At 45.3% G+C, this 12,245-nt stretch overlaps 1 protein-coding gene across 17 annotated transcripts in view; it reads right to left on the bottom strand.

The window, feature by feature from the left end:
• FHOD3 (formin homology 2 domain containing 3) overlaps positions 1-12,245 on the bottom strand; it is a 537,731-nt gene that overhangs the window by 8,468 nt on the left and 517,018 nt on the right. For all 17 annotated transcript variants that reach the window (XM_058277150.2, XM_058277152.2, XM_058277160.2 and 14 more), the window contains one exon: positions 10,350-10,511. In XM_058277150.2, coding sequence (XP_058133133.1) covers positions 10,350-10,511 — 162 coding nt within the window. The remainder of the gene's footprint in view (positions 1-10,349; positions 10,512-12,245) is intronic.

Below are 12,245 nucleotides of genomic sequence, written 5' to 3'. Positions count from 1 at the left end.
TTGGTTGGAGGGAAATTACACTTAAGTGAATAATGAAATTTGTCCTATGGGGCAGTAATAAAAATACTACTTTTTAATAATCTCCAAATACTCCTTAAAGTATTGGTTAAAGAAGATCACTTTAATGGCATAAAATATGATAAAATATCTCTCATTCTTGACAAAAAAAAGACTGTGAAAATCTCTTAACCAAGATACAAAATACTGCCTGAAAAAGCCCATGCTACATTATCAGGGTATCTTAGATTTCATTTGCTAACCTAGCAGAAGGTGGCACAGACATGTGTCTATGAATGGTCATCTTTGTGCATTTAAGCATATATTCTTAGCCCAAATGGTGATAGAAGACCCCACAGACTGGTGGGTGTTTTACCCCTGAAGGAATTTAAAGGCCACTTATATAAAACACTTCACACATTTGCTTTTGTCCAGTAACTGAATTGTAGCTGCATTTGGTCCATTAAAAATAACTGAATAAGGAACCTGGTTCCTCTCCTGCCTAAGCTCAAGTTTTCTCTGCTTTTGGGGAAAAGGCCAGAACAGGCTTAGTTTGCTTTGGTTACCAGGCAGGTCCTTGTAAAGCAGGTATTCATATATACCTGTCCCATTTATGAAATCCCATTTTCTGCCAGCCATCATGACAAATTATATATCTTAGAAATATATTAACCCCTTAGCATAATGAAAAAGAACTTAAGAATTTGAATCCCTTTTTGATTAAAAAGTCAACGATAATTCCCTTTACTACTTGAAAGAGTGTATGAAATGAAAGTAGTCAGTTGAAATCAGTTTTGTCCACTGATTCAAGTCATGCATGGTAAGGGACTCTCTGGGTGTCCATTTATCCATCTGTCTGCTCATCATTCCATTCATTCATTCATTCATTCAGTCAGTCAGTCAGTCACTCATTCAGCAAATGTTACTTGTGCATTTACCCTGAGACGAGTTTTTGGGACTAGAGACTCAGCAAACGCCAGGTGGGTCAGGGACACAGGGGGCTGAGGGGACATGGTATAAGAAACAGGGCAGGGAGCTGGCTCTTGCTCAGAAAGTTTCTGGAAAGCAAACTGGGACTGAGAAATAAGAGAACGAGGGGATTAGCAAACTGCGGCTGGCAGGATATGGGATTGTACAACCCTAACTTCTATAGTAGAAGCAAGTCTTCCATCCGACAGAGGATTTTCTCAAGTATTGGGGTGTGGATGGGAGCTGGCCTGTCTCCACTCCCGATTTCTGTTTCAGGCTTGAATGCTCTGGCTGAATTGTAGCTCTTCTTCACCCTTACACGTGTAACCTACTGCACCACCCCCACAGCTGCTCCACAGGGAGCAGGCTCTGGGAATGTTGACCCCAGTCCACCTTGCAGCCCTTGCAGAGAGCGTGGCTCCCTCCTCCAGCAGGTGCTCCGAGCCCCAGGCCTGTGTGGCAGCTCTCCTGATGCAGCAGGGCAGGGGAATCTGACACAGGTGCCTCTGCTGTCAACTTGCAGCAGGGGGTGGAGGGGGTGGGGGGTGGGGGGTGGGGTGGGGGGTGGTCTGGGACTCAGGGAAACCAAAAGTTCTTTTTCTTTTCTCCCCTCCCGACCCTCCCACCCCCAAACTGAAAACTTTTATAAATCCTGCAGTTTGCTCTCAGGATAAGTCAAATCTGAGAATGATGATGACGATGGCTGCCATTTAGTGAGCACTCACATGGATTAACATTTAATCTTTATGGGAACCCTATGAGATGGGTTCTGTTATTATTGCCCTTAAATAAGTGAGAGAACAGTAGTACAGAGAGATGAAGTCACTGACCCAAGGCACACAGCAAGTAAGCAGTGGAGAAAGATCTGAGCCTGACGTTTGAATCATAGCCCACCCTGAAAACAGCCATGCCCTGTTGAAGTCTGGCAAGGTATTTCCTGACTTTCCTTCATGCTGATGGGAAATCAGCCCAGCTTTACCTCCATGTCATAGAAATCTACTTGAGCTGCTTCATCTCTGCACCATCGACTGATTTATTTTCTTTTTTGCACATAATGTCAACCATGATTTGGAAATAAGATTTTTTCCCCTTTACCTCTAAGGTTGCAAAGATTCCACACTGGGTATACTGGGAGCAGTGTTGTATAGGATTATAGGGATTAATTTTAAAACTTCAATTTGTCTTAAATGCAGATGTTTTGTGGTTAGGAGGCAATTGCCTCTGCTTCTATCCAAAACTATCCTTGTTCTTTGACCCCTGCTAAGTGGAATCAAAACAGGAGGTCCAGCGACACCCTTGTGCACCCAAATAGCAGGAATTGTTTTAAGGTGTGTAATTCCTAGTGTTCTGATGTTAGATGTCTTGTGGGTTTTGTCAGTGTCAACTATTTAAGAATTCTTGCTTTTATCCTCTTTCTTGTCACATAAAATCATGTCCTTTCAAGGCAGTGGATCTGCAAATTGACAGACATTCTACAAAATAACTGATCAGGACTTTTCAAAAGTATAAAAGTCACAAAACGTTAATTTCTCAGTTTTGATAAATTTTAACATAGTTATCTAAGGTGTTAACTTTGGGGCAAGCTGGTTAAAAGCTATAAGCCAACTCCCTGTATTAGTTTCCCAAGTTTTCTGTAAGTCAAAAATTCTTTTAAAACAAAAATTTAAAGAAATAAAACCTGGAACAAGCAATAAAGCAAATGTTTTCAAACCGGTTGATTAAAATTTCACCTTCTTGGACTCAAGCCAGACTCACCGAACCAGAGTTTCTGGGGCAGGCCCCAAATCTGCACTTCAATCTTCCCCGGGAAGTCAGCTGACTGGCCAGGTTTGGGGGTCTCTGATATAGATCACTTCCCTCTAACTGAGCCACAGGGAAAGGTGGGGCCCAATGGAAGATGATGGCCTTTTGGTGACAGGGTTGAGGTCTATGTGTTCGCCTAACCCTGAATTAAGTTCACGCATGTTCAGATGGTTCTCAAAAATACTGATGGCATTGGGCACTTTCCACAGCCTCAGATCTGGCCAAGGTTTCCTTGGTGCTGCAGAGCCCCTGCTGCACTTCCTTCCTGTATCTGTGGCTACGTTAGCACCCAAGACTTCTTAATACTCCCTCGTTCCTAGGTAGGGACTAAACAGAAAGCAATTGGCAACCATGCAAAAGTAGACTGCCTCACATGAAGCCGGTAGTGATGAGGTTAGAAGACTGGCCTGGGAGAAAAGAAATGAATCAGAAGTTCTCACTATTTTCTGGGAGAACCTGAGCAAACTTGAGGATGTCTACAGATCAGAAGGACAGTGGCTCAGGAATACACAGACTCAAAGTTTTCAGCAATACTTGAAGTCCTGTCAGGACAGAACTGCCTTCCCCCTTCCCAGACCAAGTCCAACAACAGTTCCCTGTTTCTGAAGTTGCAACAATATTAGACAAGTACCCAGCTCACAAGCTAGGCTTCACGCGCACAACGTAAGCCCACTAACCCAGCATCCCAGAGGGAAAGAGATGAAGACGGATCTGGTCTACTTATTACAGTAGGCCAAGGTGGGGAGGACCGTGGTAGATGAGGCGGGTGAAGGCAGCGAGTGACAGCTGGGGTAGGTTGATTTACATGCACGGGATCTCATGTGACCTCAGCATGACAGCCCCTGAGCACCTGCAGGCAGCTTCCTTCCCACCAGCACTTGTGCCTGGGAGGAAGGGTGGAAGGTGGGAACTGATACTTGGTCGCATGAGGCACCTGCCACAGGGTACCTCAATTAACCCTCATGATGGCCCTGAAGCCGGCAAGTCTGCCCTCATTGTAAAGAAGATGACAGGCTCAGTGAGGCCAAGCCATTTGAGCGAGACCTAGAATCTGCCTCAATTGTGTCAATGGGTGAATTCCCAAGCATGGAAATGGATTTCATTTGACCTTGGCAGCAAGGAAAGTAAAATACTGTAACCTCCTGTCAGTGAGGTGCTTTGTACTTTTCAAAGCACCCTTAGGGAGCTTCCTTCAGAACAGTTCTGGGAGGCAGGAAGGACAGATTCTTGGATTCCTTTCTTATTGATCCTCTCTGCTTCTTTTGAAACCTCCCCTCTGGGCCAGACAATGACCTGGCACATAGACAGACATGGGAGGACACACTAGCCAGCCTCCTTCCACATGCTGGTTCCCAGTTTGGGAGGATTATGTGTCTGAAAGGAAACAGCCAGAGAAACCTTCAATGCAGTGAAATGCTGCAAAACTCTTACTGCATCTCTCTAATCCTGAGGCTTCTACTTGAGAAGCCTTCTGGCTTTGGGGCACATCAGAGCCCTGGTCTCTGGCCCAGGCCTGCTCTGGAGCACAGGGCAGCTCCCACCTTGTGGCTCAGGCACAACACCTGGACACCCTTGCTTTGGTCCCTCCCCTGGGGCTCAGATGATTTGTGTGGTCTGTTTGCAGTTCAAATAGTGTCTGCTCTGAGTTGGGTCTCATTTTCCTCCCAGTTCCCAGACATGAGTTTTGCCCCCTAGTTCCTTCAAAATCACATTCCTGTGTCCATCCACCCCTACCTCCAAGACCCTCTCAACGCAGGGCAGAGGCCTCAAATGCCCTCTTCACTTCCAACCTTTTTTGTCTTTTTAGGGAAAAGGTCTTAAAAACCACCACAGGCTTAGGTAGGCCCAGCAGAGCCTCAGAACCACTACCAGCTGTGTCCTTTTCTGGCTAACACACTCATGGAGCCTGGAGGGGGCAGTGATGGTGGCACTCCTCCAAAGAGGCACAGACCCTCGAGGTGGCCTGTAAAATACAGTTTCTCAACCTGGGAAGAATCTTTCGGTTCTCTCGGACTTGTTCTACTTATCTTCTTGTCCTTGTGGCCTGTACATGTGGTTGTGTGACCTCAGCCATCTGTAGAGGAGGGGTCATTACATCATAAAGAGCTCTGGAAACAATTAGGTGCTGAGTAAATATTGATGACTGTTGTTTAGAAGACAAAAGTTTGAGAAACTTTGGTCTTTTCCTCTAACATCTTATACTTGGGAAGCAGGCCCTCAACCAACTAAGCTACACCCACTCCCCAAGGTCATTTCTTTTAAATCCTTCAGCCTATTGCGATTGTTGGCTTGTCTTCTAAAAGAAGAGATAATTGGCTCAAGATGAAGATGAACTATTTAAATAAAATTCTAGGGAACTTTTCTTCATGGGATTAGTGGAAAAATTCCTGGATATTTTCCAACACCACTTTGGAAAAGTGGAGACAACTATGTTGTGCATTGGTTAGGTCAAGGCTGAAAGTAATGTTTTGTGAGATAGATTCCCTGCTACCCCTAAAGGATTTCTCAGAATTTACCATTATCTTTTTCTAAGAACATCTATCTAGCAAATAGCATGCTGTATCCCTCAGTATTCTATAAAAGAAATCAATGTTTTAGTTACATCAAATAAAGGCAAAATATGTCATGAGCCCTTCAAGTAGAATGTTGAAGCTTTAATAAGAGAGACATGCATGGAAGAGGTAGGCATGGCCTGAGGGCATGGGAGTCGGCACATAAAATCTCAGCATTCTGCATTCTTTCTCCAGCAGTCCCTGGAATCAGACTTCTAGCTCTTTCCACTGAGAAATGTTCTCATGCGGGTGACCACCCTTAAGTCCTTGACTAGCTAAGAAATGGGTCCATTATTTGTAGGTCATACTAAAATGATGGCGTCTTTATGGAAATATGGCCTGGGACCCAAAACTTCATAGTCATGTCACAGGAGGCATTCAGATGCCCCCTCAAAGGGAAACTCAGCAGGAAAGAGGGCAGCCAGCCTTCCTCAACTACAACAAGGCTGGGCCTTCCCCAGGAAGAGAGAAAAGGCAGAAGAGGAATCCTTTTCCACCCCCTCTTTGGCAGTCTCACTAGTGGCAGCTAGTGCAGGCAGCCAGCTGGGCAGAGACCCTCTTCCAAACATGCATCCAGAGGAAAGAACAAGGGGAGAGGGGGTCCTCTCCTCCCAGCCACCAGGGCCTGTCTGGCTGAATTAAATCGCTAAGGATCTACCCCCAATGCCATTTAACTCTGGATTTGGGGGAAGGCCAACATCCAGGAAGCCTAATAGGACAGTTGACCCCAGGATAAAATACACCGCCTGATATGATGAAAAGAGAAACCCAAACAAGAAAACAAAGAGCAAGAAAGCTCTCCCCCAGTCAGACCCACCAGCCGATTGGAGAGCCTTGACTAGAACCTGGGAGGGCACCTGAGGAAAGTATAAGCACCCATTTCATGGACTCAAAAGCAACTAGACAGTTTGAGACATTTTACTTAATGAGACCCTGATTGGCACCAGCTGGAAAGGCAGAATGAGCCTGGGAAACTATGAATGGACTGAGATGCCCTCAGTCTATTCCCCCTGACACCAGATTTCAGACTTTAGCAGGCTGTTTGGCACACGTTAGCCTCGTCACCAGCATCAAACAGGAAAGCAGACATTTAATTATTCCCAAGGATCCTAATGTGTCATAAATTTCTAGATTGTGGGATGGATTCTGTTTAGTTTCCTGTAATAGCTAGACTATTATTGTCTTTAGCTGGGCTCAAATATGTTAGTTATTCATTATCCACTCACCTCATTGCCACCAATCAAGTCAAACACAGCATTGTTTTGGGGTGACCCCCAAACCACTAAAATTCACATTGATTTTGCAAGTTGTTTTCTTCTTATTCCTCTAACCTCTTATTAAGAGTTCAGGGGTTTTGTTTTTATCCCTTTATAATGGAAACCAAAGTCTAACTTCCCCCATCTTAAATTTCTGTCAACAGTGTCATTACTAATAAATTAAACCCATGACAAATAAATACACGCTGGGTCACAGGATAAAATCTATTTGGCTAAATAAAAAGAATATATGACTGTTTTGAACAATATTGGAATAGAAATGATACCACAGGAAACTGTTTTATGTCAACCACAAAAACAGACAAAACATCTCTCTGGCAAATTAATTGAGTCTGTGGTATTGTTCCCAGTGACATTATGTGTCTCTCTAAGAATCTAGTTTTCTTCAGCACTGTTTGCCAGCACAGATGTTCAACCTGTAGGAAGAGCATGCCTTGGGCCTCAGGGGGGCTGGCTAGGGCCACTGTCTCAGGCGGTTTCCTTTTCGGAGGTCCCTGGCCCAACCTTGCCTGCCTTCTCTCAGGGCATTCCTGGTCTGGTCCCCATTCTCCACACCTCTGCCTTGCCCTGACTTCCTGCAAGGCTTTTCCCAGGGGCTGACGGTGGCAATTCTTGCACTGGAGTTTGTTCACTCCAGTAAGAGCAGGAGTTACCTGGTATGAGGTTCCTGCCATCTGGTGACCGGCTTACTGAAGTTGACTAGCAGGAGGGCAATAAAAGGCAACTACTTAAGATCTCAAAAGCCTTATACAAGTTTCAGAAAAAAACCTCTTCATGAAGATTTTTATCAGGATTTTTATCATTTGCCAATAGAAAAACTGGCAAATGATATGTACAGGCCACACACAAAGGAAGAAATGTAAAGAGCGAGAGACTCATCTCCCTAGCATGCAGGGAAATACAAATTAAAACCACAAGGAAATATCATTTCGTGCCCTTCAGGTATGCAGCAATTGGCGTGTTGATGGGCCTGGAGCAAATGAGATCCAGCATGCAGTGGCGAGCGGATGTGGATCAGCACCACCACTGTGAAGAGTTTATCACTAGCTAGTGAGGCCCAGCCTGGCCGCTCCCGGCTCATACCTTGCCTCACTGTTCATGGGAAACACCTGGGAGCTTGTTAAACACAGATTCTGAATCGGCTGCACTGGGGTGGGGCCCGTGAATCTGCATTTCTAACAAGCTCCCAGGAGATGCCCAGGTACTCCTCTGAGGATCACACTTAGAATGGCAAGTCCCTACCCAATCTCTTACACTAGTGTACCACAAGATAAGCAACAGATTCATAGGAGCACTGGAGAAATATCAAAACACTGTGGGGAAAAAGTAATGTAAAGAAAATATCAGAGAATATGCAAACACACAAAGACAGAAATTAGAGTACAGGTGGCCAGGAATGGTAGGCAGGGGAGTGGGGAGACCATGCATAATGGGTGTAGGGTTTCTGTTTGCAGAAGTGGGAAAGACTTAGTAATGGAAGGTAGTAAGTATTCTTTGATATAGGTGAATGTTCTTCATCTCACTGAATGGTATCTTGGGAGCAGTTCAGACAGGAAAATTTATGTTGTATACATGTTCCCACAATAAAAGAAAAGAGCAACTAAAGAGACAATAACAATTAAACACAATACGTAACACTGGACGGGATCTAGCAAGGAAGGAGAGAAGGCTCTGAGGGACATTAGGATTATGAAAACATTGGAATATTGATTGTAGGCTTTGTGTCAATGTTGGATTTATTGGGCTTGGTGGCTGCAGTTAGGTTGGTTGCACGGGTGGGTGTCCGTGTTCTAGGAAATGTACATGGCAGTGTTAGGTGTTTGGGTGGCATGATGAGCAGAGCCTGAACTCAGGTGTTCAAGGGTGGCTGGCTGGCTGGAGTGAGGCAGTTGGTATGGCAGAGTGTTAGAACTAGTGGATCTGGATGTCTGGGGGCAGTGTGGGTGTGCTGCAGTTATCTGTAAGGAGTTTGTGTTATTTTTGAGACTGTTTAGTAAGTTTGACAGTATCTCAAGGTAAGGAGTTAAAAAAATAAAGGCAAAAAAATAATGGCAAGCCCTTAGATACTGATACTGGAATTCCCGAATATATTCTTGAAGGTTTAAAGAGCTGTCCCCCCTGAAAGTGAATTTTCCACCTCAACAATGGAGGAAATGTGGCAGGGCACAGAGTGGAGGGAGAGCCCACCCCCCAGTACCTCCAAGTACCCAAGGGCCAGGGCCCAGGCCTCAGGGCCCCACCCCGGAGGTTCTGAAGTAATTAGTCTGGGTGCAAGCCAGATCTTGGATTTGTAAAAAGCTCTGAAAAAGAATCTAATGGACAGCCAGGGTTCCACCACAGCTCAAAGGCCTGTACTCAAAGTGTGGACCAAGTACCAGCGGCAGCAAATCATCTGGGAGTGTGTCAGAAAGGCAGTCTCAGGCCCACTCATCATCCTGAATGAGAGTCACATTTCTACACATCCTGGTGGTTGGAGAAGTTCTTCTATTCTCTGGGGAGACAAGTGTTTTTTCCTTTCTGGGGAAAAATTCCAATCAGACACTAAAGCAGATCACATAAAAGGAGCGGGGTCTGTAGCAATCTGGTTTTGTCTTCTTTAGTCTGCAAACAAGCTGTGTCAGTTGATCCAACCACTGGATCCAATGTATGCAGCCCAAATCCCAGTCACCTCCTGTGTGTGGTAGAGTCAGCTGGGGGTGTCTCTGAGTGTGAGTTCTTACTGAACTCCCTGACTACTTGGAATCACTCCTTTCGCAGTCACCTCCTGTGTGTGGTAGAGTCAGCTGGGGGTGTCTCTGAGTGTGAGTTCTTACTGAACTCCCTGACTACTTGGAATCACTCCTTTCGCTTTCTGGTGCCTGAAGAAGGGAGGCCAGCAGGCATCCTTCCTGTGCAAGGGCACAACCCCCTTTCCCAGGCATTAGTCCTTGTTCCCAGAGCAGACGTGTCCTTCCCCTGTCTCTGAGTGACCCAGCAGCTGCCCAGAGCTTGGGGTGAGCTCTCTCATAAACACCCAAGGGCCACAGCTAATGCAGGCAAATGTCAAAGGATTCCTAGGATCCAGGTCCTCTCTGAAGAGCAGTCCCTGTGGCAGGTAGCACAGCACCCACAAAGGTAACACCATACCCAACGATTTGGTGGGCAGGAGTAGGCAGAGGCTCAGACAAAAGGGGGAAAAATCACTGTTTTTTTAGTTGAATCTTTCATTTACTAGGAAAAGAAAAGAAACTGGTCAACCTAGGCTAATGGCAAATATTTTAAGTATCATAGTAACCAGAAAATCACCTGGTATCCCTGTTTTTGACCTTCAACATGTTTATGGGCAGCAGTGTAGACACAGCCTATGATCCCTGGGGGAACCAGACTCCAGCCTGGTAAGTGATCCCTAATGCTGGGCAAGAGGCAGAAAGAGCCTCTAACAAAGAATTCAGTGCATTGGTTGGCAGTGGGCCCTGGAGGGCCCACCCCTCCATACCAAGTGACATTTAAGGACCTTACAGATACTCCTGGGGATAAAGTGTGAATTGAGGGAAGCCTGGCCAGAAAAGGCCAATAAACTAGGCAGGTGTGCCTGTGGCTCACCCTCCCCGACTATGGCCACTTTGCTGATCAAGCCTTTTGTTGATAAGCACAGGCGGACACTCCAGGCAGCCAGTAACAATCTGTTGGTAGGGGTCTCAGAACTGCTGCCCTTCCCCGGATCATGTAGAATGGAAGCACAGTTTCCTCACCACTCCTCAAATGCACTTACGAGATTTCCTGTTGGCCCGGGATCGTTTCCTCTCCCGTGGCACCGCTCGCTGACTGGGCACTTGGGTGGCCGACTTGACAATGCGATCCATGATCTCATCGGCCGCATCGTCTGTGACGTTGGGCGAATCGTCGGTCCCCATAGTCCATGAACTAGTGGATCCTGAAGAATTAAACAACCGGAGAGTGAGATGGACTCAAGGAGAAAAAAACAAAACACAAAGAGAACAAAAATACATAGCACTGCTCTCCAGAAGCAGAGTTCTGTCAGCAAGAGAATACAGCCAAGTTCAGAGTGGATCTGTAGCTGGACAGCTCAAGAGGGCTAACCTTCCCCGCAGCAGGGGGTCACCACTGTGGCCATTATCCTTCCTACTCTGAGCTTCGGCACACACATGGTATTCCTTTCACACCACTGTATAATACAGTGGTGTCCTCATTTATCTTTCCACCCCGTATGTGCTTAGGTGAGTTTTCTAGAAGGGAAAGTAATTAGTGTTTTCTTTTAAACCATGATCTCCATATTTCTAAAAATGAAGGCCAAACAAAGTGCTGTACAGCTATCTCAGGACCTCCATCTGCCAGATTCTAATATCTGAGGGCAGATCAGTCACATTACACCTTGCTGCACATATCACAATTACCCAGCATTTAGTAATACATATTTGAACTGATGTATTAAAGCAGCTCTCTTTATCAGTTGTTGAATGTGCCTAGTGAATGTCAACTAACCGTGTGACAGTTTGAATCTTGTGAATCCCAGAAAAGATTATGTTTTTTAACTAATTCATTCCTGTGGGTCTAGGGCCCTCTCACTGCATAAAATTTAGCTAAGGAATCTTTGATTAGATCCCTTGATTAGATTGCTTTAGGGACTTTGATTGGACTATGTCAGTGAGGCATGACCCAGGTGAGGTCTCCATGTTCTTAGTGGAGCCTTATATAAATGGAGATACAGAGAGGAGACAGAGAAAAAGAAACCTGCCAGTTTGACCCTGCCATGTGAGAGAGGACTTGAGGCTCAATAGCAGCCAAAGCTGAAGCACAATGCCCCTGAGAGGCTGGGCCCACAGAACAGCTCAAGGCTGAAGAGTGAGCCAAATGCCTGATCACACACAGCTGGGCTCATGGAGAAAGCCAAGCAACCAAGGTTAAGCTAGGAGGTCTGGAAGGAGACTAGTCATATGCCTGATCACCCACACCTGAGTTCGAGTGAGCCTTGAGGGGAAGGAGGGGACCTCAGCAGTGACTGGCTGCCATCTTGTCTTGCCATATGGCAGGACGTCAGGATCACCAGTAGCTGATCTGATGATACCCTGTTCTGGACATTTTCATAACCTTGGAACTGTAAGTTTTAACCCTAATACATTTCCCATTATAAAAGCCAACCCACTTCTGGTACTTTCCATTCACAACTCTGTGGCAAACTAAGACAAACCCTAACTTCTTGTTAAGTTAAATAGAAACCAATGGATTTTGAAAATATAGTTTATCTTTCAGTTAGCTAGCCTTTTAAAAATTGTCACAGGATTGCCCTTTTCAACTAGCAAAGGGGAAGCTGACAAATTTTTCTTTGGTACATTCACCTGCTCCCTGACCAGAAAAAAAGATGTTTATAAATAACTATGTTAAGACAGCCCAAGTCTGGCATAAAGGTCTCTGCCTATAAATAAGCAAGAAGGAATCACCACTAAAACATGGGTTCCCATCTAATGATAATGAGAATGGGAATTGTGGGCATTAAGAAACCAGGGACTGATTCTGGAAATTCAAAGCTTCTAGAAATCAAGCCCCCACATGACAGTGACCTATTTGAGGAATTAACTAAATGTGGAACTTGTAAGTCAGGACTGAAAATGCAGTTATCCAAGAAAGACATGTGGAAAGTCATACTCTC

Source organism: Dasypus novemcinctus, chromosome 16, assembly GCF_030445035.2.
Source record: "Dasypus novemcinctus isolate mDasNov1 chromosome 16, mDasNov1.1.hap2, whole genome shotgun sequence".
NCBI lineage: Eukaryota > Metazoa > Chordata > Mammalia > Cingulata > Dasypodidae > Dasypus > Dasypus novemcinctus.
Note: the sequence above shows the minus strand (reverse complement) of the source record. Positions and strands in the feature narration are given on the sequence as shown.